The 24,719-nt window shown below is 58.5% G+C and overlaps 2 protein-coding genes and 1 long non-coding RNA gene across 6 annotated transcripts in view; 1 reads left to right on the top strand and 2 right to left on the bottom strand.

Annotated features, from left to right (window-relative positions):
* Positions 1 to 1,239: 1,239 nt before the first annotated feature.
* On the bottom strand, positions 1,240 to 11,708 carry FAAP100 (FA core complex associated protein 100). 3 transcript variants are annotated; one of them, XM_060134990.1, is made up of 10 exons: positions 11,477 to 11,708; positions 11,162 to 11,280; positions 9,354 to 10,315; positions 8,000 to 8,156; positions 6,684 to 7,456; positions 6,454 to 6,590; positions 5,086 to 5,202; positions 3,002 to 3,088; positions 2,446 to 2,583; positions 1,240 to 2,147 (listed from the first exon to the last, which is right to left on the bottom strand). In XM_060134990.1, the coding sequence occupies exons 1-9, from the start codon at positions 11,639 to 11,641 to the stop codon at positions 2,452 to 2,454; spliced, it is 2,649 nt and encodes an 882-aa protein (XP_059990973.1). In that variant the 5' UTR covers positions 11,642 to 11,708; the 3' UTR covers positions 1,240 to 2,147; positions 2,446 to 2,451. The 3 variants fall into 3 exon arrangements, with proteins under 3 accessions (XP_059990973.1, XP_059990972.1, XP_059990974.1); XM_060134989.1 differs by having other exon boundaries at positions 1,241 to 2,144; XM_060134991.1 differs by lacking the exon at positions 11,477 to 11,708 and adding an exon at positions 10,765 to 10,886 and having other exon boundaries at positions 1,242 to 2,144.
* LOC132511643 (uncharacterized) lies at positions 11,494 to 23,387 on the top strand. Its single transcript, XR_009537676.1, has 4 exons — positions 11,494 to 11,611; positions 19,919 to 20,002; positions 20,918 to 21,146; positions 21,591 to 23,387. It is a non-coding gene; the product is annotated as an uncharacterized LOC132511643 (long non-coding RNA).
* The window catches only part of NPLOC4 (NPL4 homolog, ubiquitin recognition factor), a 55,905-nt gene continuing 45,707 nt past the window's right edge, over positions 14,522 to 24,719 (bottom strand). For both annotated transcript variants that reach the window (XM_060134993.1, XM_060134992.1), the window contains 4 exons: positions 23,303 to 23,398; positions 22,032 to 22,148; positions 20,319 to 20,421; positions 14,522 to 16,853 (listed from right to left, as the gene is read on the bottom strand). In XM_060134993.1, the coding sequence (XP_059990976.1) occupies positions 16,696 to 16,853; positions 20,319 to 20,421; positions 22,032 to 22,148; positions 23,303 to 23,398 (474 nt within the window). In that variant the 3' untranslated portion in view covers positions 14,522 to 16,695. The remainder of the gene's footprint in view (positions 16,854 to 20,318; positions 20,422 to 22,031; positions 22,149 to 23,302; positions 23,399 to 24,719) is intronic.

The following is a 24,719-nucleotide window of genomic DNA, read 5'->3' as shown; positions in this document are numbered from 1 at the left end:
TCCCCAAGGACCCCCACCCAGGGCAGTGTCTCTTATGAGCTGGGTAACCTTGGACCATTGGAGGTGGGAGTGGGGTGAGAGGCATGCCCCCAGGGATTGGCCTGGACCTTGGGGACTGGGGTGATGGAGGGCTGGGGGTACAGTCTAGAGCCTGAAGTAGGGGGAGACCACAGACACAGGTGACCTCATGAACCCTTCCCCTCAGCCCACACCCCTCTCCCCACCCTGGGCAGCCCCCACCCTTGCCTGGGGCCTGAAGCCCCACCTCCAGTGAGTCTGGCCAGTGTGAGGCACTTTGGGAAAGGAGGGCAGCAAGGAAGGAGTGCAGAGCTGGTTCCAGAGGGGAGTGGACACATATGGCCAGGGAGGACAGGAAGGGGTGAGGCATCCTGGGGGTGGGGAAGACCAGCAAGGACCCCTCCCCAGTCTCTCCCCAGGGCCCCCCTTGGCTGACCCCCCACCTTGCTGGCCTCCCCTCACCTTAGGAATGAAGAAGGGCTGGGAGCCAAATGGGCCAACACACTTCAAAGTGGGCTCCAACTGACCGTGCAAGTACCAGATGCAGGAGCCTGGCCCCAGAGGGACCGAGTGACTGTCCTGAGCTGTGGTCTGCACTGCCCCCTGGTGGCATATGGGACAGGAAGGTTGGGGGCTCATCTGTGGGGCACTCTTGACCTGAAAGAAGCTGGCACCAGAGCTCAGGTGCTCCACAGGGTGCCAAGGAGGGGTTTCCTGTTTGCTGACCTTGACCAGACAGTGGACTTGGCTTCAGACAATCGCTGAGTGGAGCCCGCACAGCCTGGGGCAGCAGCTGGAGAGGGGAGGCAGGGAAGAGTGCTTGGGGGTCCCTTTGGGCTGGACTGGCCACTCCATCCTCCCCCGTGGCACTCAGGGAGGTGACAGAAAGATGACCCTCAGAAACAGCTGGGGACAGGACTAAGGGGGTGCAGGCCCTTCCCTGGCTGGGCCACAGCTCCCCTCCACGCTGCATTAAGGACCAGCAGAAGCGGGAGGTGGACTGCTTGCTCATCCGTGGAGAAGGCAGCTGTCACACTGCTCCCAGCAAACTCAGGAACAGGACAGTACTGAGTGGGCTGGCCCCCCTCCCCATCTTCCTCCCACCCTGAAGAACCCTTCAGTGCTGGGTCCATGTGGCGATCAGCCACTCTCCCAGACCGCAACTCGGAGCACCCCACCAGCCCCCCTCCCTCCATGGAGGGCGATGAGGAGGTGGCCTTGGTCCTCCTGGGCAGCGACCCTCATGGCCTGAACGGCCCCGCAGGGACCACTTCACTCCAGTGTTGAAGCTTCCTGCTGGCCTGAGGGCCCCCTAGAGGTCAGTTCAAGGCGCATCTGGGCCGTGCAGTGGCCACCAGACTTGTTGGGGGCTTGGAGCTGGGGGTGTGTCCAGGAATCCAGGTCAAACCTGCCACCAGACTGAAGGGGGAGAGCTAAAAAACAGCCAAGGCCAAGGCAGAGCACCAGAAAGTGTCACTTCTTGAGGCGGGTGCCTCACAGGCCCTGCACACACAGCAGGAAAGCACCAGCAGGAAAGCACCGCGTGAAGTCTGGGGGAGAGACACCCCCCCCAAAGCACCGGAGCCACGCTGGGGCTGCTGTCTGCCCCCAGGGACCCTTGGAAACAATGCACAGTGCTGGGCGCTGGGTGTGGCCCCGGCCAGAGGCACCAAGTTGTTGTTTTGGCCACAGGGCACCTGCAGGAACACCCCCTCCCCCACAGTCATTGTGCTTTGGTCACAGGGAGCACCTCTCACTGGTAACCCCAGCGGCTGCAGAGAAGCGGGGCCAAGGCACCCAGAGCAAGGCGGCTGGACAGGTGTGGACAGTGCTGGACAACAGGTCTGTGGGTGGGCGGGTGGTGCTGCCAAGAGGGGCAGCCCTGGGCTCTGGGCACCACGGTGGGAATGCGACAACCACCAAAACACACCCGCCCGAGGCTCAACCCAGAAGCCCTGTCTCTGCAGCCTCTGCAGGCCGCTAGAGCAACGACGCTCTTGCTCTGGAGTCTGGACCCCATGGCCGGGGCCCTGCTTCCGAGTGGAGGGATGTCCATGATCCAGCCCCGACGTTCTGGGTGGGAGGCGGCCCAGCGGTGTCGAGGCTGAGCGCAGAGGCCGTGGCAGCTGCTGGAGGAAAGGAAGCAGTGATGCGGGAGGACGAGCAGGCCCCTGCCCAGCGGGGTCACAGACCACCTCGCTACCCTGACACACCTACTAAACGAGCTGCCTCTTCTGAGCACCCCCCCGGGGGTGCCAGGTGGCTATCTGGGGGGCCAGCTGCACTCACCCCAGACCTTCCCCAGCTGTAACCAGGCCCACAGTGCCGCCCAGGTCAGGAGCCAGGTTTTCTCCATAAAACCATGAAGGTACTGAGTTGTTAGAGGGGCCGGAAGCAGGGACAGAGCCGGGGCAGGGTGGGGTTTACCTGGCATCACAGCAGGAGGAGGCTGGGGCTGCGGAGCTGCCTGTACACCTGCAGGAGCCTCTGGGCGGTGGCACAGGAGCTGGCTTCGTCCTCCGTGCACAGCCGTTCCCGCAGGGTCTGCACCTCCCGCAGCAGCGTCTACAGGAAGGAATGGGCGGCAACAGCTAGGGCCCCACCTTCCCACTGGGCACGTCAGCGGGTCCCTCTGGGGGACACCCACCATGCACAGATCCTACTCGGACTGTGGTAGGTGGTCCAGGAAAAACACTCATCTGTGGCCTTAACGTGATGACCCCTCGGGACAGGAGGCGTGGCTGAGCTGAGGGAAGACCATGTCCCCAGGGGACAGGCGTGTCCTAGCCAATGTGGGACAGGTTGGAGGAGTGGCCATGCCCACTCTGTCCCCACCTCACCCCTGCAGCAGGAGCCCAGACCCGACTCGGCTGTGAGGACTGGGAGCCCCTGCCAAGCTGGCAACACCCCAGTGCCTGTGCATGTCCCCAGAGGAGCCCAGGCTGGGGGAAGGTTCCGGGCGTGGATCCCTGAAGGACCTCACCTCATGGTTGGCCTGGATCTGGTGGAGATACTGCAGGCGGAGGTCAGGCGGGCTAGAGCCCCGGGCAGCCTGCTCCATGACCAGCCTCTGGGGGGACACAAGGGGCACACGGCTGGAGAGGGTGCTTCTCCCGTGTGTCCCAACGTAGCGCCCGGGGCTCCTGGCACCTGTCCTCCAGCCCGCAGAGCCAGGTGGCCCTTCTCCCTCCCCGAACCATCCATCAGGCCTCCCTGCCTCGCCCCCAGTTAACCTTCACCTCGGGTGGCGGGGCATGCTAGCCCCACCCTGACGATCATTTACTTGGAAGTAACTTTCTTCTCAGCCCTTTCCCCTCACTACCCACCTCCTACCGCCACCCCTTCCCCATCCTTGGCCTCAGGCCTTGGCACCGCTGTTCCTATCTTGGCCCATGAAAGAGCTGCTTCACGTCCTGCTTTCTGGAGGCAGTCTGGCCGGCTCTCAGGGCTGAATCCAAGCTTGCAGACTGACCCAGGAAGCAAGGCTCCCGCTGGCCTCCAGGGCAGAGCACTGAGAAGAGACCCCGACACCCCAAGGGGCAGCAGGAGATGCTGCCAGTGGCAGAAGCTGCACACCTGACAAGGCCCCCCAGATTCCAAGCGGCCAGGTGAATGAACGCCAGTTGTCACGAGAACACTCCCATTCCACAAGCATAGTGTCAGCAGACGGAGGACAGAGGTCTGCAGCCCACAAGAAGATTCCCATCAAGGGAGTGTCCCCAGCGTTCCACTGGGGGCTGAAGCATGCCTCCCAAATTCACACTTGGAAGCCCCAGCTCCCAGCACCCCTGGTGATTGTGTTTGGAGAGAGGGTCTCCACAGATAATCAAGTTAAAACGAGGTCACGTGGGTTGGCTTTACTCCCATAGCACTGGTGTCCTTCTAAGAAAAGATCAGGACACGGATATGCAGAGGGATGACCATATGAGGACATAGGGAGGAGTCGGCCATCCACGCGCCCAGAAGAGAGGCCTCAGAAGGAACCACCCTGCGGACACCTGGATCCCTGTCTCCAAAGTGAACGCACTGTGTCCCATCTGCGGCACTTTGTTCCCGCAGCCCCAGGACACTAACTCCCCTTCTTGCTGGAAGTCTGGTCGGTATGCTCCTCTCCCGGCTTCTCACTAACTGTCCACCTCTCAACTGCCGCGCTCAGCGGGTCTGGAGACAGCCCTGCTTGTTTCAGGCCCGCAAGAGCAACACGGGGCGCCCCCTGGGGGAGAGAAATGCAGGCGTGGGAGCTCTGCTCTAGGGGCAGGGGACTCCTGAGCCCGGGAGTGAAGCCATGTATGTGCCACAGCAGGGCCGTCACAGTAGTGCCTGAGGGGGACCTCTGGTCATGGCTTGGCCCCCAGGCTCGCCTGGGTGCACTGGTAGGTCTAGAACAGCAGCCTCGGATCCCTGGCGGAGCTTGGACTGCAGGTTCTCCGACTCTTGGGGTCTGGGGTGGGGCCTGGGGACGTGCACCAAGTTCCCAGGTGAGGCTGACACAAAGTCCATGTTTAAGGAAAAGCGTGGGAATCAGTTGATAACTGCCACCTCGGACCCCTCTGCGCAGCCGAGGGTGCACACACTCAGAACAGGCAGGAGATGGGCCACCTGACCCTGTGCCCAGCCTGCCAAGGGCACTAGCTGACAGCTTCCCTCCGGAACACAAAGACCTCCCCTCAGATCCTGGGGTTGAAGCCCCAGCAGCCGCGCATGGCAGTGAAGCAGCAGGAAGGGCCCCTGGGGCTGTGTGTATGGGAGGGGCTGGCGGCCAACTCCCGCTTTCTTGGCGAAGACGTGGAGGCCCAGACGAGCAGACACCTGGTCCCAGGGCCCGAGCATGGCTTCTCCATGCGAGTGTAGAAGAAATCTCACGCTGGTCTCCAGTGGACTGTCTCCCTTTACCACGTGTGCTCACAGGCCACTAGGAGCTACTGCCAGGAGGGTGAGCAGCAAGTCCCCCACCCACCTCCCAACCGCCCACAGCTTACCTGGAACCCCAGGCAGGAAGCCACCAGGGTCCTGTGTCCCCACCACCCCACAGAGACTTCCCAAACAAGCCCATGATGACCGACAGACCTGCAAACGCCCGACGATGGCGTGGTGTGCCCTGCACATGTTGGCCAGAGAGGAGCTCTCCACCTGGATCTCCATGGCCTGGATGGGCCCTGCTGGGCACAGGTCGGTCACAGCCACCTGCAACACACAAGGAACCTCACTGGCCGTCCACAGCCCTGACCTGCCCGAGGGCAGCGTGGCCGGCGGGAGTGTCCAAGCTGGCAGCGGCATGTGAAGCCTGGGCTCGCGCTCTACATCCCACTGTGGGCAAAGCTCAGGGGGCTCCCGGGGCTGATCTCCACACTCAACGTGAATTTTCACCTGAAGAACCAGCTAGCCAAGCAACAGCAAAGCTGCTCCTTTGGAATATCTGTCCAGGAAGACCCCTCTTCCCTCGGCATCCAGGTCCGTGGCACTCACTCAGTGCCTGCTGTGGCTGCACTGCCACGGACAGCCCACGCCCGGACCCACCATGGCCCACACTGTGCATCCTGAGGCGCTAGACAGCAGGGTCAGGGTTGCAGGTGTGAAAACCGGGAGGGGGCTGGGCAAGTGAGGTCAGCCCAGTGCCCTCCAGCCAAACATGAGATCTGGCGAAGATGGGCGAGAGCCAGGACACAAGGCAAGACCCCAGGGGCCTAGGGACCTTAGGAAGGACTCTGTCTCCGGCAGCTCTTCCTTCTGGAATCGTAGGACGCACTGGGGCACCCACCCCTCTCCGCCACCTGCAGAACCACCACCAGGCCCCAGGGACACCCGACCTCGACACTGCCTAATCGTGGCCTGACCTGAAAAGGCTGTCTAGTGGGCAGCCTCCAACCACCATCCTCAGCAAGGTGTGCCCGGCCACACGGGATGCTCCGCCAGAGCTTCCAACGCAGTAGCACAAGGGTCTGCTGGACATGACCCCGAGGCTGCCAGGAGGGTCTCGGGAAGGAAGGTTTGTGCGAGGAATAGGGCTAGAGGACTGAGCTCCACCTTGGTGTCTCAGCGGCCCCTGCACATGGGGCATCTGTGATGGGGCCCGGCACCCTGGTGGTCTAGGGGTTTAGTGGCCTGGAGTCTGGAGTCGCTCGTGCTGCCCCTGGGGGTACAAGTGAGCGACCCGCTCGGGCTGGCTGTGAACTCCAGCAGTACGCAGGGCAGGGGCCACGCGTGGAGAGCGCTGGACAGGGCGGTACTCATGGAGACCTGGCTGGGAGCCGACGCTGCCCCTGGCCCCACGAAGGCCACCCCATCACAGCCCGCCTCTCGAACTCGGATGCGTCGGAATCCTCTGGAGGGTGGGCCCCAGAATCTGATTCCTCTCGAGCAACCCAGGGACCCTACTCAGAACTGCTGATGTCGAGGCCGATTTCCCCACAGGCAGGACAGCTGACCCCTGCTTGCCTCGCGGATGATGAGGTGGACATCAGTGCCATCTGGGGCCACTCCCTGGACGGAGGACAGTGCTTGGGCCCTCACGATGTCCGCGATGGCATTCTCGGCAAGGAGCCACTGCAGGGTGGCAGAACACAGGGACACGCCTGGAGGAGAGAGGTGCGGCTGTGAGGCTGATCAGATCCTGGGAGAGGGAGGAAGGGTCCCAGGCCTCAGCGAAGCCAGCTGGTGCCACCAACCTGCGTGATCGTCCCCTAGGGCGGCCCTGAGCAACTCTGCCGACACCTTGACGGTGGCCACTGACGGGGGCAGGTACTTGGCCCGCAGGGACGCTGGTCCTGCGGGCTGGCTGACTGGCCCGCAGCAAGTTTCCAGGAAGGTGTGGATGGGGTCTCTGGCAGGGCTGAGTGGGCCCAGGGCCTGCGTGTGGGGTGCAGCCAGGCCGGGGAAGCGCAGGCCCTGCAGCATGTCCACCGTGTGCTCGCTCAGGGGCAGGCACACGCCGTCCTGCTCAGGCAGGACGTCAGGGGTGCATTCATTCGAAGAGGGGTCCTTGAAAGGGTCCGTGAGGGCAAGGGCCCCACCCACGACCTCCCTGAGGCTGTAGAAGAGTGCGCAGGACACGGTCACGGGCAGGTCAAGCGCACCGTCCTCTCCCGGGCCCAGAGGCAGCGTCACCTCACGCTGACCGCCAGGGCCGAGCTGGTCCACGGGGATGGTGTAGGTGATGGCCGAGACAGCCGAGTCCAGGTCCAAGGCCCGGGAGCTGCGGCGCACCTGGATGCACAGGGCCCAGCCCCGGTCCAGGCTGAAGCCGCTGCTGTTCTCCAGCAGGCAGGTAGCTGTCAGCACGTCCTGCAGCTGCAGGCGGCTCCAGGAGGTGCTGATGGTGCAGGAGATGGGCCTGGGACCCTCCCGGCTCGACAGCAGGGCGCAGCTCACGTTCATGGCTTCGTTGAGGCAGGTCAGGGCCTTGTCCCGCTGGTCAACCGCCTTCTTCAGAGAAGACACTCTGGAAACAGACATGGCTGCTGAGGGAGGGCCCAGACCTCGTTCTTCCTCGAGCGTCAGGTGAAGAGCCCCCACCTCAGGGGCTCCTGTCCTGCCCATGCAATCGTCTGACCCAACCTCCTTCTCCAGCAGCAGAGGATGGAGCTGGGGCAGCCTGTACTTGGCAGCCTGGCCTCGCCCACCGGGCTCACGGAGACTTCCCCCCACCCCCTTCAGGGCCACTGAGCCAGGGGTGCCCACGGTGGGGCTGGCCACCCCCACCGGGCTCCCCAACGTGTTCCAAGTTGGCTCCTTTGCTCCTCTGCGGTGCCACAGTGACATCCCAGAGGATGGCAGGCACCCTAGAAATGACCCTAAAACACAGGGGCTTGGCGCCCACAGCTGGCCTTTAGTGCCGCCTTTGGCCAGGCAACACAACGTCTGGGGCTATCGCAGGGGTCAGAGGCAAAGTAACAGGCCTGTCCCGGACCAGTGCCACCACCCAGGACACCGCCTTCCGTGGACACCATGCCAGCCTCTGCCCGAGTCTCAGCCCACTGGTCACCTCTCAGAGACAGTGCCAATTCCAGACAGCAACTCCTTAATTTTTTGGCCAGCATTCGCCGAGGTCACTCTGGTGGGGTGAGGCGTCTCAGAGTGCGGGTCCAGGCTGCAGGTCATCAGCCGGCCTTTGGCAGACAGGGCCAGGAGCTCAGCACCCCCTGCAGGCGGACACACGTGGGGCCTGGTCAACGGGCAGGGAGAGGCATGCTGCTGGGAACATGCAGCAGTTCCCAGGACTCAGATAAGTGTTGGCAGAACGCCTGTGCTCAGGTGAGGAAAAGAGGGTTCTGGAGACATCCCCGAAGAGCCTGGGGTGTGTACTGGGCTGGGCATATGCTGTGAAGGGCCCTCTCTGGGACTGGGTGTCAGCACAGCAGAGGTGTCATCTTATACATGGACAGGACTAAAAGGGACCAGACAAGGGCCATCAAATCAGCTGGGTGCATCCCCCCTTCAACAGCCCTCCCAACCCCTAGCAAAGCTGCTCTGAGATTTCCTAAGAGAAGGAGGTGCTACACAGGCCCCAGGCCTCCTCCACTGGCCAGTCGGCTCTCACTGGGGCCTTTCTGGAAGCCTGCCGCCTCTCCTCGACATCTTTCTGTCTCCTTTCCCACTCCTGGCCTACCAGGGAGCTCCCCGGGAAACAGGCTCCATCTCCTGTGACCTGCTGGTTCTCCAAGTCCAGTACCACTAGGCCCTGAGACCCACCCAGAGGTGTGGCTCCCCCATTCCCTGCCACATGTGTCTCTCTTTCCCTGTGGGAAAGACAGCAGTCTTTTCACTTCAAAAGCATTTCTTTCGTATCAAGTATGGTCCACGGTAGGCCTTACAATGCATTCTTAGGCTATCTTAAGGGGAATATGCGCTAGGGGGAGGGGGGCTCTTATATCTCCCCCTTAACATTGGGCAAACATGGCTGAAACCCCCTCCGGTTCTGTCTGGGGAGAACACACACATCAGAGCTTGGCGATGCCCCCTGCCTTTGGTGCAGGGTGGACTCGTTGGAGGCCACATGGTAAGGAAGTGTGAAAAAAACCCATAAAGGTTTGACCTAAACCAATTTGAATTTCCATTGCACTACTGGCCATGGGAAGATGCTCTTGCCCAGGGTCACTCAGGTGTAGACCCTACCCAGGCAGAGTAGCACAGCCCCCGCCCCTAAACCCACACAGGACCCCAAGACAAGAAGCATCAACCATGAGGCTATGCCAGGGGAGGGTAGGCCTGCCCGGGCAGTTTTATGGAGAACAGGAATGAGGCAGGGAGAGGAGAACGGACAGTTCACAGGGAGGAGACATCAAAGAGGCTCCACCCACCAAATGGCTTTGGTTTTTGCTTTCAGCCGTGGCTCGTACCTTCAGGCGCCCTAGATGACACAGAGAGGGTGACGACGCTGCAGACACTCAAGCTGGCTGGACACAGCAGAGAGGGCAGGCCTCCTGGGGCCCCGTCACGCTGCGTGAGGTCCCAGGGGGAGACCTCCTGAGCCAGGTCCACTACACAGAGGTCCGAGGGGGTGCTGTGGTACACACGGCCGCCCCTGCCGCAGGCCGCACAGAGCACAGGCCCCGGGAGGCTGTACTCCCGCAGCTCTGGCACCAGATGCCCTGCCTCGTCCCAGCTGGCCTTGATGGCCAGTGTCCGGCCATGGTGACCAAGTGCCACCAGGCAGTCACAGTACACGTCCTCCACATCCTCGGACAGCGGCTCTGTCCTCAAGGCTCCAATGAAGATGACAGGCTCTTCCAGGTGATGGAGGATCTTGACAAGGGCCTTCGGATCACCAGGGGCAGACCTAGAGGTGACCAGGGTCTTGAGGACCACACAGCAGAGCTGGCCATCGGGGAGACCGCAGAGGATCACGGGCGACTCCAGGAGGGAGGCATCGGTTCCAAAGAGTAGCCCAAAGAGGGCCCCCTCCAGCGTGACGCCCCCAGAGCCCCACGGGTGGCCATGTGGGGCCCTGGAGCCTGGTGGTAACGCACAGCACAGCACTGGGAGGAAGCGGGGGGCTGTGGGCTCCCCCAGGCTCCCAGCTGGGGGGGTGCAGGTGGACAACTCCACCTCGCCAATCTGGCCTCCGGGCCTAGGGTCCTCCCCTGGACACGGACACTCAAACAGCTGCACCTTCCACTGGGTGGGGCCCCGTGCCAGGGTGATGAGCACGTCATCGAGCACGGTGAAGGCATGCAGTGTGGCACTGGGGAGCACACAGGTGTCTGGGTGCACGGGGATCACAGGGACAGGGAGCTCATCGACCTGCCCATCCTCACTGTCCTGGTCGTCCCTGTCATCCTTGTCATCCCGGCTCACAGACCTTTGAGAACACAGGCAAATGTCAGTTACAGTGCTCACAAGCTCCCTTCGTGACAGCCTACCACTGACATGATGGGCCTGGGGTCTGTACAAGGAGCGATCTCAGTGACTTATAGCCACCAGGGAGCAGCTGGCGTGCCACAGTGCCTCCCACCTGCTCCACGGACTGCTTTGCTCCCCACCAGTCGCCCAGGGACACGTGCATAATAGGATGTACCAAGCCTTCCAGAAATGGGGTTTGGACAGAAAATTCTCATCAGTGCAGAACTGTCAGACCCCCAAGGCCTCAGCCGTGAATCACACCTGCTACCTTTTTATTTTCTAAACCAGTAGTGAATAGGTGCCCGAGTCTAGGCTCTAGGCTCTGCATTGGTACTGAGGGGTGGCGGAGGCGGGGGGGGGGATGGTGAAACTCCTTTAACCACTGACTCAGGGTTCACAGAGACCCACCTCATAGGTGTGTCATGCCAGACCCACCAAGGCCCATCAAAGCCAAAGGGGCAGCATCCTGCTCCGGCTGCAGACTCAGCCGCTTGAACCCCGTTTACTAAGAATTCTCTGTGAGCAGGAGCCTGTTAGAGAAGGCAGGTGCTGAGGACAGGGGCCCCCAAGACTTCAGAGCTGGCCCTGAGCCCACCATCCCCACCTTGGAGGCCTGGTGAGTGCTCATTCTGAACCCAGTCCAGGGGTAAAAGGACCGTATAGGTCACAGGAGCAGTGTTTGAGGAGGGCAGGGAAGTACCAGTCAGAGACAGCGAGAAGCCCATCTGAGGCCATGTTCGCCTCAACCCCGGAGAGGCAAGTGTGGACCCGCCCAAAGCAGTGCCGTCCAGCGACCATGCCTCACCTGCTCGCCTGGTCCAAAGACAAGCAGTAGATGCCACTCCGGGCGCACAGAACGAAGAGCGCCCTGCGAAGGGCCAGGAGCTCCAGGTGCCACACCTTACCGGGAAACTTGTACACGGCCTGGACGTCCGGGGAGAACGCAGAGTCAGGCCGGGCGCGTGGGGCCCAGAAGAGGCGGAGTACAAACTCCTCAAATACGCCGGGCCTTCGGTGGATTCCCGCCCGGCCCCGCCCCCTCCAGGGCTCAGGAACCCCGCTCCACTCCGCCCCGCCCTCTCCCCCGGTCCCTGGCCCCTCCCCGGCAGGGGGTGCTCACGATCAGCAGCCGCCCCTCCCGGTCGTAGACATAGACCAGCTCGCTCCCGGTGGACAGGAAGACCTCCGCCCCGTGGCACAGCACGCGAGGCTTGCCCACCGCCAGGCCTCCGAGCGGGCAGCAGAAGCCCGCCAGGTATTCGACCCGCGGCGCGAGGCCGGCCATCGTGGGGTCGCCAGGGAGCCCGGCCACCGGAGGGGTCTCGAGCTCGCAGCGCCGGTGCCAGGGGCGGGACGGGGCGCGGCGCTTTACGGCCGCCCAGGTCGCAGCGCGGCCTCCGCCGTACAGCGGCGTGGCGGGGGCGGGGCCGGATCCGGGGGCGGGGCGGCTGCGCGTCAGGTGTTGGGGTCCCCGCGGGAACCCAGGCCCCTGGGTCGAAGGCCACGCCGTTGAGGTAAAGCTAGTGGACACAGAACGGTTTGGCAAAGGGCCAACGTGTTTAAAGCCAAACACGGGAAGCCCAAGGGCGTTGGTCTCTCCACTCGTCCGTCCTCCCCCGGGGCTCCATTGGACCCGCCCGAAGTCGCGCTTCCCTCGTGCGCCCGAGGGCCGGCCGGGCCGGCTCCGGGACCCGGGCCAGTACACTGACTTCCCAGGGCGGCGGCCCGTCAGAACGCGTCTCCTCCGAGCGGACGGTGCGCTCCTAAAGTGACCTTCTAGCGTTCTGGGGGGCGGTTAGATCTGCGAATTCTAGGAGGGGGCGGGCAGTGTCAGGTCTTGCCACTTCCACAGCCGGGGGCTGGGGGGAGGGACCCTCGGTCTAGGATGAGTCTCCTCCTTCTGAGCTGCTGAGACACACCCACGCCTACCCCGTCCCCAGGACACTGCTGCGTCTGAGCTTAACATGGACAGAAGTGTCCCTTCTTTCATGGCTGAACGAACTGTCTGTGGGTGTGTTGGTCTGAACGGACAGTGGGGAAAAAGGGTAAGCCAGAGGAATTCTGGGTTGAGGGCAGAAGACCATGAAGAAAATGACTGGCTGGACCTTGGTAAGGGGGGCAGCTCACCATCAGTCAGCGTGGAGGGTCAGGGTGAAGACAGGGCAAGACACCTCTCCTTCCCAACCCTGTCCTCCAAGGCTCTGGAGAGAGGTGCCTATCAAAGGGGCCAAGAGTTCTCCGAATGAGACAGACCCAGAGCGACCCTGAAAGGTGCCTGCAGACAGGTCAATCACACCCCTCTCCTTTAAGAAGCCAATGGGAGAGGCTCCAAGGTCAAACACTCATGAATGAAAGAGGCATCTGGAGGGGTGTGGCCAGACAGGGCAAGTTGAAGGAGCCCAGCTGCCAAGTGTTTTCTGGGCTTGAGTTAAGCTGATCGCACCAAGGCTGGTGTACCTGCCAAAACAAAGAACCAGTAGCAAAAGTTCTAATTCCCCTTGTTGAGGTTGGTGCTCAACCCCCAGGGCAGTGGACCTCTACTGTTCCAGTGCTTCTGGGTTGGACCCAGCATCAATATGGCATTTGCAGTCTGTCATTTGCCCTCTCAAGACCAGCTCCCATGTGGCTTTTGGAACTAGAAGTGAGGACATGGTCCTTTCAAGAGAAACACCACTCTGAATCCCACCTCCACCCCCCACCCCCCCCAACCTGGGTGCACAAGTGTTCTTGGCTGGTCTTCTAACCACCAATCCTTGTGGCCACATGCTCACACCAATTCCCAACCTGGCCCTCCCAGACTATTTCCAAGAGAAACCAAGGGAACTACACCAGGATTGTCCTAGAGAAAATGACCGCATGGGGAAGTGCATCTGGGAGGTGGGCTAAGCTGGCCAGGCCTCACCTCCCAGGTTCAGCCCTGACTGGCCAGGCACTGTAAAGTTGGTCATTCCTCCCTCCCACTCCCTTCTGCTCAGGGGGGCTAGCAGGCTCCTGGCCCCAAGTCCAGGCAAGACCCACACTCTGTGATACAAGGATTTATGACCATCAGCAGTCTATCTAAACAGCGAGGGGGCCCTGAACGCTGATTCCCCCCAGAGGTTACAGAGCAAAGGGCTTAGCCAACTCAGGGGTGATGTGGAGTGAGGGGCCCCTCATGTGGGTGTACATGGAAGGCCTGTGGCAGGAGGCCTGTGAGACAGCAGAGCGTGCTGTGGACAGTCAGTGGTCTCTATGCCACACGTGGGGGCTACATCTTCCCAAGGACAAACTACCACCAGACAGCATTAGGGGTGGGGAGGGACAGGACACAGCATGTGCAGGGAAGCTGCAGGCTGTGCCAGGCACTTATAGGCAGCACACCCTGCCAACATGTTGAACATGCCAGGAAAGGGGGTGGCAGGACCCTGAGTTCTATTTCCAAGCAGTACACTCCACTTGCTTTATTTCAGGGGGAGGGATGACGTTCCAGAACCTCATCACTTCACAGAACCAACAAGGCCAGCAGCCTGAGCCACAGAGAGAGCAGGACACTGCTGGTAAAAGTAGGCAAGCTCAGGGACAGGACTGGAGCCAGGTGCTGAGGGCCCACCCGCCCCAGTCCAGAAGCTAGGCTGGGCCTGCCTCTCCCCAGGGCCCCTTGGACATCAGTGGGCAGTGTTTCTTACATACTTGTTCAGGAGCAGTGAGCCAGCGGCCAAAGGACAGAATGGGTTGTAAGGTGCGTGTGAAGGCTGGTAACTGAACATCAGGGGGAGCGCCCCCTGGCTGTCACTCGACAAGTGTCCCCTCCAGGCCTTGCTCCCCTTGCATCTGTGCAAGCCTGGGGGATTCTGGGCACTATCCTTCACCTGCTGCCTGGCGGAGTGCACCTCACCCAGCACGAAGAGGCCAGGAGCAGCCACATGGCTGACAGGCAGAAAAGGTGCAGAAAAGGCATGGAGGGAGGCCAGGCTCTGCTCCTCCAGTGGACATTACACTGGGAGCACAGGGCCAAGGAGCCTGGGCAGGAGGAGTGGGTCTCTACCCTTCAATACTCTAAACATGTCAGCAGAGAACAGTGATGTGTGGAGGGGAAAGTCATCAAGTCGCCTGACAAGGTAGGCAAGTCAAGGCTTGGGGCAGGGAGAGGCCTTGGGGCCCAGGAAGGACAAACAGGGCGCTGGCGGTCACTTCAGGTGCTTTTATTGGTTCAACTGCAGGGCTGGAGTCCAGGCAACGCTACTACAAACCCAACCGACACACACCTGCAAGCCCCAAGTGGGAGCACCGGGAGCAGACTGGTTGGTGGAGGCCGGGCACCTGGGCCCCCCTCGCTGAGCTGTGGTGCCTGGTGGCATGAGAGGGTGTGTCCACACAAGGGTAGGAAGGATGAAAGTGGAGCTGGGGGCCCCTCCCCTATGCAAGAGGAGATGGCTAAGCTGCCTGGGCCCAAGCCTGTTGGCAGGTACCCCCACTCCTTATGTTGACCCCCGACTCTCTTTGGACAAAATAAAGTGCATTACTGAACAGAGTGACTCAAAACCAGAAGCAGAGAAATCACAACACTTTTTCTTTAGCTAAAAGATAAAAGGAAACGAACTATGCAGATGCCAGAACTTCAGGGTGAGTAGGACACTGGTCAAAGAGAAAAGGAAATTAGCTCGGTAGATAAAGACCAGAGCAAGTACAGGAGGAACGGTGGGGGCCGCGAGGTCTGAGGTCAGCACCCTCCTGCTCCCCCTGCAGACTCACATCTGATCAAAGGAGCAGATGACTTGGGCCAGATGGTCCTTCCAGCTTGCTGGCAGGTGGCCACAGATGAACTGGGGAAACGGGGCTCTGCACCTCCTGCCCCCCAGAACAGATCCGCTGTAGCCAGACCCAACCCCACTGGCCACTTGGTGTCCCATGCCAGGTGGACCTGGAGTGCCAGGCACAGCCCTTGCCACAGGTGAACACATGCCCAAGTGCTCTCTGTTCACAGGCCAAGGGTGAGGGAGGGTCACACAGGCTTGCCTCCTGCCCTAGGACAGAGACATGAAGTCCCCAAGCAGCCTGTGTCTGGGTCAGCCTCTCCCATGGGTGGGTGCAGTGCAGCTCAGAGATACGGCTCTTGTTAAGGCAAAGAGGCATCAGGATGTCCACGGCTCCCAGGGAAAGGCCAGACCGGAGCCCAACCACAGAGGAAACGCAGGGACCCCAAAGCACATGCAAAGTCTGACCACAACCTTTGTCCTGGAATAGCCTGGACCCATACCTCAGCACGGTACCTACTTTCCAACGTCCCCACAGCAGCCCCACAGCTGCTGTACTGTGGCCTGGCCTGTACCGGGGCCACATCACCGTGCCAGAGGCCAGGGCCTGGGCAGGACAACAGGAAGGAATGGTGTGTGGGGTGAAGGGGACCAGAGCTTCCAGCTCTGCCTGGGCCACCCAGCTCACCCCATGCAGGCCTGGTCAGCAGTGCTGGCCCCCCGGAGAGGCTGCCTGCTCAGTGGGAGCCAGCACTAGCTTCCTGCTCGGACTACCTGGGTCTGCACCTGTCCCAGCCGTGTGGCTTGGCAGGAAAGTCTCAGGCACTGAGGTTCATTTGTGAGGAGACCTGACTGTGGGTCCCCTGTCCACCCACCCAGCCTGCAAACACCTCCAGGGACTCACTGAAGGAGGGACGAAGGTGGAAACTAGTCTCTCTCCTTTTATGCAGTTTTTATCTTAAAAAAAAATAAATAAAAGTCTTCTTCGCAGGAATTACTGGTAACTGTTATTACAACCAAAGCAGACTTTAAGGTCCCCCCTGGACGCTGGGTGAGAGCAGGAAAAGGCAGGCAGCAGATTCACCTGCAGACCAAGCGGACAGAAGACCAGCGAGCCCGTGGTCACGCATTTCCACCACACGATGGCTACTGGAAGGGGAAGAGGTGGCCCTCACAGGCAGGGTCTGCCCCAGAGCAACGGGGTACAGAGGTCACCAAGAGCTCCCAACCAAAAACATGGGAACCAAAAGCATCCAAAGGAAGGAAAAAAGAAAGCTGGATGGTGCCAGCAAGCCCTCCCACCCCTCAATTCCAGGTGATGATTTAGAGGCACCTAGTCCTTCTACCACAGTAGGAGCTGCTGCAGGGCATCCGGATGAGGCCATACGGTGCCTCCACCAAGAGACTGGTTCCAGCCCAAGAGCACCAGCCTGGCTCCCTCCCTCCAGGGAAGCCTGGTGCTGAGAAGCTTCATGGGTCAGAGACCCCCAGGGCAGCCGCCCCCGCCTCGCCTTCAGGGCTGCCTGCGGTGGGGCATGGTTGCCAACAATCCTGGCTTCAGAGAGGGCTAGGGTGGGCCCAGTCCGGGCAGCAGGGCCCGGGAGCCCTAGGTCCTGGGGAGGCTGCACATCTCGCAGTGGCCGGTGCCTGGCTGGTTCATGAAGGTGCAGTGCTGACAAGCCCACATGGCGGCCGAGGTGGTGTGTGCAGAGCCCCCGACGGCTCCGTACTCGTGGAGGCCTGGAAGCTGCACACCGACTGTGCCTGTGGGGCAGGAAGAGAAGCAGTGTTCATCATTTCTGCACTGGGAAGCCGTCCCACCCCATCTGAGAGCTCTGCACAGCTGCTTATCAGGGTAGGAGTGGACTCTAAAAGCAACTGCTGCAGGCGTGGACAGATGCGGCTTGAGAGCCCCTACTGTGGGTCCCCTGCTCAAACACAGAACACCGATAAGTAAAGCTGCTGTCTGCAGAGCGGAAAGCTGTCAGCTGTGGCCACTCATGCACCTGCCCAGCCTCCTTGCTTGCTGTGTCAGTGGTTCCTTCCTTCTCACTGCTGAGCAGTAGAGCTCAATGTGAACACCATCCCTAGTTATCTATCCCCCTCCTGATAGACAGTTGAGTCACTGCCAAGTTTGAGCCCTGCCATGAATATCCTTTTTTTTTTTTTTGCGGTACGCAGGCCTCTCACTGCTATGGCCTCTCCCGTTGCAGAGCACAGGCTCCAGACGCGCAGGCCCAGCGGCCACGGCCCGTGGGCCCAGCTGCTCTGCGGCACGTGGGATCCTACCGGACTGGGGCACGAACCCATGTCCCCCGCATCGGCAGGCCCACTGCAAATATTCTTAAAACAAATCTTGGTGTGGATCTGTGTTTGCATGTCTCTTGGGTAGCAGTGGGCTCGCTGGGTCATCCTCACCGGGCGTGCGAGAGCTCCAGCTGCTGTGGGAGCTCGTGAGCATGCGATGCGGCCAGTGTTTGCATCTCAGCCACCCTCAAGACGTGTAATGGTACCTCGTTTAATTTTCATTCTTCTGATGACTGATGGTGACCATCACTGTAATTCTTTTTATGGAACATCTTCTGTGGAATATCTTCTCCCAGTCTGTTCCTTGCCTTTTCAAGTTTTTTTTTTTTTTGCGGTATGCGGGCCTCTCACTGTTGTGGCCTCTCCCATTGCGGAGCACAGGCTCCGGATGCGCAGGCTCAGCGGCCATGGCTCACGGGCCCAGCCACTCCGCGGCATGTGGGATCTTCCCGGACCGGGGCATGAACCCGTGTCCCCTGCATCGGCAGGTGGACTCTCAACCACTGCGCCACCGGGGAAGCCCGCCTTTTCAAGTTTTTGACAGCGTCTCTCGATAAACCTAAGTGTTTCATTCTGATAAAGTCCAACTGACCAATCTTTTCTTTTTTAAAATAAATTTATTTATTTATGGCTGCACTGGGTCTTTGTTGCTGCGCACAGGCTTTCTCTAGTTGCGGCGAGCGGGGACTACTCTTCGTTGCGGTGTGTGGGCTTCTCACAGGGGTGGCTTCTCTTGTTGCAGAGCATGGGCTCTAGGCATGTGGGCTGCAGTAGTTGTGGCACTTGGGCTCAGTAGTTGTGGTTTGTGGGCTCTAGAGCGCAGGCTCAGTAGTTGTGGCGCACGGGCTTAGTTGCTCTGCAGCATGTGGGATCTTCCCGGACCAGAGCTCAAACCTGTGTCCCCTGCATTGGCAGGCGGATTCTTAACCACTGTACCACGAGGGAAGTCCTGACCAATTTTTGTTTGTTTGTTTTTGTGGTACGCGGGCCTCTCACTGTTGTGGCCTCTCCCGCTGCGGAGCACAGGCTCTGGACGCGCAGGCTCAGTGGCCATGGCTCACGGGCCCAGCCGCTCCGCGGCATGTGGGATCTTCCCGGACCGAGGCACGAACCCGTGTACCCTGCATCGGCAGGCGGACTTCAACCACTGTGCCACCAGGGAAGCCCTGTCTACAGGAATTTTGACTGAGATTGTACTGATCAATTTAGGGAAAACTGACATGTTAAAAATATCTTGTCTTCCAGTCCAGATAGTGGGATTTCTTTTCCATTTGCTTAGCTCTTCTTCTGGCAGAGTGTTAGTTTTCAGCAAAGAGCTCTTACGTAGCTTCCACTGACTATGTCCCAAGAACTCTCATGTTCTGTGACTCTGCATCTGTAAAGGGTACTCTATTGCTAATTTGTGTTACCAGCCCTATGCAGTGACTGGAATTCCACGAGTAGTGTATCTGTTGACAGCATTTGACAATCACGTAGCACTTTTTTAGCAAAGTGAGTGTCGGTGAACACCAGGCGCTCTCCCAACAGAGGCTGCAGGCAGCAGGTCCAGACAGTGTCACCCTGCTGCCGGAGGACTGACACCTGACTTGGGCTTGGGTTTCTTCCCACCCTAAGTATGAGGCATGAAGCCAATGGGACCCAGCTCCTATGGGGTCACTAGTTTTTCATTAGTGTCTAATGGGGTTGGCAAAAGCAAGCCAAATGCTCAGACTGAAACCTTTCCTGATCTAGTTTTCCATTCCCCCAACTGGGCCAATGCTTGTCCAGGATAACCTCTTAGCTAAGCCACCCCCTGTCCCGGCTTCCCTGTGTGCACTTTCTGGGCTGAGAGAGAGGGCTCCCAACTACTAAAGCTGCTGCACTCAATGTCTGTGTGTGAAGCATTTGAAGAATAACACCAGGGGCCTGGAGAGCCCCATACATAGGAGAGTTGGACCAGGTGCTGAGATCCTGGCCGCCACCTCACCACTGTCCACCCAAGGACACAAGGCCGTGGGCTTCACTGTAGGGAATTTGGTGGGAACAATGAGTCCTCTGTTTCAGAACGTGAGGGCAAGAAGAGTACATGGCACATCCAGCCCTTTTACTGTTTGGTTGTAAGAATCGTATAAAAAGAAAAATTAAGAAGGACGACACAATGAATACCAAAGCTCCAACCCCTGAGCTTCTAGGTACTTAGTGTCGAGAGAAAATAAGAACCCTGCTGGACTCCCTGTGCCTTGGGTTCCACTGAGGGTTTCCTGGCTAATTTTGGCTCAAGTATCAGCCCACTAGATTGAGAAAATATTTAAACACTTTTTTATATGTACTTTCATTGTTGTCTTCAGGGGGCGTTACAGTACTTCTCAAAGCCGCAGGGAAAAGGGCCACCATGGTCACTGCCCTCTTAAGCTCTCAGCTGGGGGGCTTGGTGGCCACGGCACTGGCAGCGTGGGGGCAGCTCCCAAGGCTGATTGACAGAGGCGCTCACCTGGGAGACACAAGATCCCCGAACTCTATTCTCTAACTCTTTTCCTCCTTAGCCACCAAGAATGCTCTGAGAACTGATGGGGAAGGGGAAAAGAAAAGCCGGAGGAGTCCAGAAGGTCTCCGCACTCAGCACTTAGGTGAGTGTGAAGTTTCTGTTCATCTAAAACAATGACTTTCAAACTGCTCCTAAGATGCTTGAAGAATAGCATATCTGGTATGTACGTGTACAAAAATCCATGGAACGGTATACCCAAAATCTGTGGCCTTTACGCGTATGTTATAGTGATGAAAACATCTGTGAGCCCCGGCAGAGGTCTGCTTGTTCCATTGCCCACGATGCTGTCAGAAGGCATCTGGGGTCAGGTGTCCAGGGCCCGGGAAGAAGTACTGGAGCCCTGAAGGGCAGGAGTTTGGGCCCTGGCAATGGGGACTGCGGGAGGGTAAGACACTTACTGCAGAGCTGCTCGATGGTGGCCCACTGCTCAGACTTCTTCCACGTCTGGGCGAGCTCCTCATTTCTGGTCCTCACAGCCTCCAGCAGCAAGCTGATGCTGTCCTGCAAGAAGCCAAAAAAGAAGGTTCCAACTCGCTTCACTGACGGTAGATAGACTTGTTCACAAGTTTCTTTTTCCCCAACATCAAGACACACTTCAGAGGGAATTTCAAAAATCTCACAGGCTGTCACTATGACACGCAAAACACCACACACTTAGTTTTATAAATACAAGTGCTAAATTCTTCCCAGAGATCCCCAGGTTGGCCGCTGTGCTACTCTGTGTCCCAGGCTGGCTGTGCTCCACCCACTAGGTAATCACAGCTCACAGTCCTTCTCCTGAGGGCCTGGGTGGATGGGCAGGAGCCTCATGGCCGTGAGGCCCACCCTCTTCCCTCACAACCCCCTCGGCCCTCTGTTTTCTCCATCACGTCTGTATCTCAATACACTCTGCATCCTAGGCCTCCAGGGTCAAAGTGAAGAGAACTAAATAGTTTTTATTTTTATTTTTTTTTTGCTATACAAGGGCCTCTCACTGTTGTGGCCTCTCCCATTGCAGAGCACAGGCTCCGGACGCGCAGGCTCAGCGACCATGGCTCACGGGCCCAGCTGCTCCATGGCATGTGGGATCTTCCCGGACCGGGGCACAAACCTGTGTCCCCTGCATTGGCAGGCGGACTCTCAACCACTGCGCCACCAGGGAAGCCCTAAATAGTTTTTATAACGAGAGACTTCGAAAGCCTTCCAGGGGCTCTCAGGCAGTATTTACAGAAAATGCTTCTTAACAAGTAAGTGACTGCAAAACAGCACATGTTTTCCAGGGAGAAGGCCCTAAGCTTTCACCACCTTCCCAACCGGAGGGGCAGCAGCTAAGCCGGGGGCTGGAAGTGCAACTCTCTGGGCTTAACAGGGAAGGCAAAGCCAGTGAAAAGTTTCGGGGTGCCTGGTGTCAAGTATCACAAATGGGTAGTTTGGACAAAACACAGACACAAGATATAAGAACAGCTATAGGCCACCTGACATAGAAAAGCAGTGGGAGGAAGGAGCCTCTCCTTTCTACTCTGTCACCTCGCAGAAATGCATTTCCTTGGGTCCCAAGCAGGAAAAGGGCCAAAGTAAAAGGACAGCCATGACACAACCCATGCAAGGGGCTTCCTGGCCGGCCCTGCTGGCCCTGTGCTGCTCAGAAAGCAGCCGCCATCTGTAACACTCGCCCTCATCTCCCCCAACAGCATGTCTTAAAAACGCCAACTGTGCAGCTGTGTGCCTGGGGCCTGGACGCTGGCCAACCTTCTGGGCCAAGGTGATAAACTGGAGCTGATTCGGGAAGAGGGGAGAGAGATCAGGAAGAAGCAGAGGCTGGGATTCTCAAACTGTTCCAACAGGAATTTTTAAATTGTTGGATCCCTCATGTTCCCACTAGAAGGACACAGAGCTAAGCGGCCTCTGCGTCCCATGTGGTTCTAACAAATGGAGGAACTGTCCTCCATCACAGAGGGCAGACACTTTTGAACAAGCTGTTCCAGTGTAAACGCTGCAAGTGAAAAATTCACCTTTCTATCAAGGCCTTCGTGCAAAGCTGCTGCCCACAGGACAGGTTAAGGGGGACTTAGCTGCTCTGGTGCTGCCCAGCATGCTCTGGTCTGAGGAGCAGAAGCCCACTTGGCCCGTACCTGCAGAGGCATGACGTCATTGGTGACCAGGAACAGCAGGAGGTGGAAATCCGAGATAGTGTCCAGGAACACGGATGAGGTGTTCTGAGACAGGTAGGTGGCCAGGCTGTGGAAGTCCTGGAGTGCCAGGTATGGGGGGAGACAGACATGAGCACCCGTTAGTCCCAAGCCAGAGTCGCAGGAAAGCCACTGTCCTACAAAGATGGAACTGAACACGTTCGGCGCTGATGGATGGGCCTCCCCGTCTCCTTCCAGAACCACTTACTGGGAGCCAAGGACAGAGGAATGCACAGTTGCAGAATAAGCTGTGGCCTCATCTCCCAGGAAAACACTCTCAGTACATTTGACTTATGGAAGAGTGTAAGCAACATGTCTGTGAAGCTGACCCAGCTGTGAGACATGTTCAAACTCACCTCTGGGGGCCAGTGGGAGTGGGAAGGGCCACTGCGGGGCTGGGAGAAGCCCCGTCTGTCTAGGTACATTGTTGATCCAGGGCAGCACGGTAGTGAGGAGTAGGAATCGGGGGGCGGTGGGGAGGATTACGTGACACTAACACTTTCAACAGGAGTGAAAGCGGGAGATTCAAGAGTGCCACCCCAGTCAGTGGCTCTGCACCTCCACAAGCACCTGGGCAGATGGGCAGTGAGGAAACCAAAGCATCAGAGAGGCCTTGTACACTAATCACAGCTTCAGAAGACAATCTCACTGTACACATTCTTTAACCAGGCCCCTTTCTGTAGTGCCTGTTATCAACTTGGGATGTGTGTTCACAGACCATTGATGTGTCAGGACAAGGCAGTCACAGCAGTTCTGATCGGGCCTGATGTGCAGGTGAGAGCCAAGGTGGCCAGGCCACATGAGCCCCCACGGCTTGGATGGTGCCTGAGAAACATGGCAGGGTAATGAGGTAGGGGGCAGAGCACGCAGCAAAGTGAGACATTGTCACAAAAGACAACGCTTACCAACAATCAATAACGTTGTTGGGAGAGGACAAGAAGTGACCAATAAAACAGGCCCCCTGAGAATGGTCCTTCCAGCAAATCCACAGGCCTGAGGGCTTACAGGGATTTGCCTCTGTGCTCATCCACTGCCCCTGCCCTGGAGAGGGCTCATGTGATCAGCAGTGTCTTAGACAAAGGCCTAGCCAGGTTTTGTCACAAAAACAAATCAGGAGAGTCAGAAAGCTTGCTACTTTCTAGAAAAACAATAGTGACACTAGATAAACAAACAGTAGGGACTCTAAATTATGTTTCTAAAGACAAAGAGCTTACCTGTGTCTCACCCAATACATCCCGGTTTTCAATAGGAAATGGATTTTGTGAAATAGAAAAAGTATAAACTGGATCCTTGGGGAAAGTTGTTGTGATCTAATGAACGAAAACACAAACCCGTGATAAATTAACTGTGCTATAAACAAGGGTGTGGGCCCTGAGCACACCCCTCCCTGGAGCCCTGAGCTGCTCACAGCAGCAAGAGTCCTAACTGTTCTACACTGAAGGGAATGCTTAACTATTAGGACAGCCCCTAAATGAAAACTCTGAAAACTGTGACTCTGGAAGGCAAACGGAAGAATCGTTTTTCATGACTGGTAAGATCATGGTGCCTGTGGGCAGGTTCCTAACTCCAGCCCCACTGGGACGGCCTCTCACACAGCTGCTCTCCTGCTGCCGCGGGTGAACCAGAGAGTGGGCCACAGGAAAGAGCACAGGTGTGAGCGCCATCTCAGGAGCAGACTCTGTTCCTGTCACCGGGTCTGGAGGGCATGTGCAGAACCAGCCCCTGATGGTTTTGAGAGCCACAGTGCCCTCCAGCGAGCTGGCTGAAGCCTTCTGAATTCCCAGGCACCACTCCATGGAGCCTGGGCATGTCCAGGCAGGAAGAGAAGCAAGGCCATTGAGATGCAGGCATGGTTCTCGCCTGAAGATGGCTGGAGTCAGGAGCTTGTGTCCAAAGGGGAGCCTAAGCCCTTCATTTGGCTCAGACATGCTTTAGAAACGACAGAGGGGATTTTAAATCCTACAATCAATAGAAGCTACAGGGACAGTGGCAAATGTGCAAGAATCAATACAAGTACAGTTTCTCATTCCTCCTGGCAGATGCTCCTCCCCCAAAACACACCCAAGTGTTAGCCATCATCAGCCATCTTTTGGTTGACACAGCTTTTTCTCTGCAATATAACACTAGCAGCAGCAGATTATACCTCGTCCAGATTTAGCGTAGCTATTCTGGTTCCTTCGGGACTATTTCTAAAGAATGAAACTGTTGCTCTGGCCTGTTTTCTGCATCAGTGAAGGCAGCGAGCTGTTCCAGGCCTGCTGGCCCAGGACCTGCTGTGACTGTCCCAGCGCTGTGAACGGTAAGCTGAGCCATCAGCAGCTCCCTAGATCGAGCCCCGCTGGCCTTTTATGGATGAGACCACGTGGCCTCAGGGCACAAGGTGTGGCCTTGAGCACACGGTGTGGCCTTGAGCACACTGCCAAGTCCTACTGTGAGGCCTCGCTCTGTTCATCTGAGAGATACAGACGACCAGAGAGCCCAAGCCTCCTAAGGCTGCCGTGAGGATCAAATGCACCCAGACACGTGGAGCCCACAGAATGGGTGGCACATGTGGGGCTCAGTCTCAACTGTTGTCATGATTCTAGAGATGGCAGAGGGGCCACTCTGCTGCAGAGGCAAGGCCTGTGGCCT

The sequence above is a fragment of the Lagenorhynchus albirostris genome, chromosome 20 (genome assembly GCF_949774975.1).
Source record: "Lagenorhynchus albirostris chromosome 20, mLagAlb1.1, whole genome shotgun sequence".
In the NCBI taxonomy this organism is placed as follows: Eukaryota; Metazoa; Chordata; class Mammalia; order Artiodactyla; family Delphinidae; genus Lagenorhynchus; species Lagenorhynchus albirostris.
Note: the sequence above shows the minus strand (reverse complement) of the source record. Positions and strands in the feature narration are given on the sequence as shown.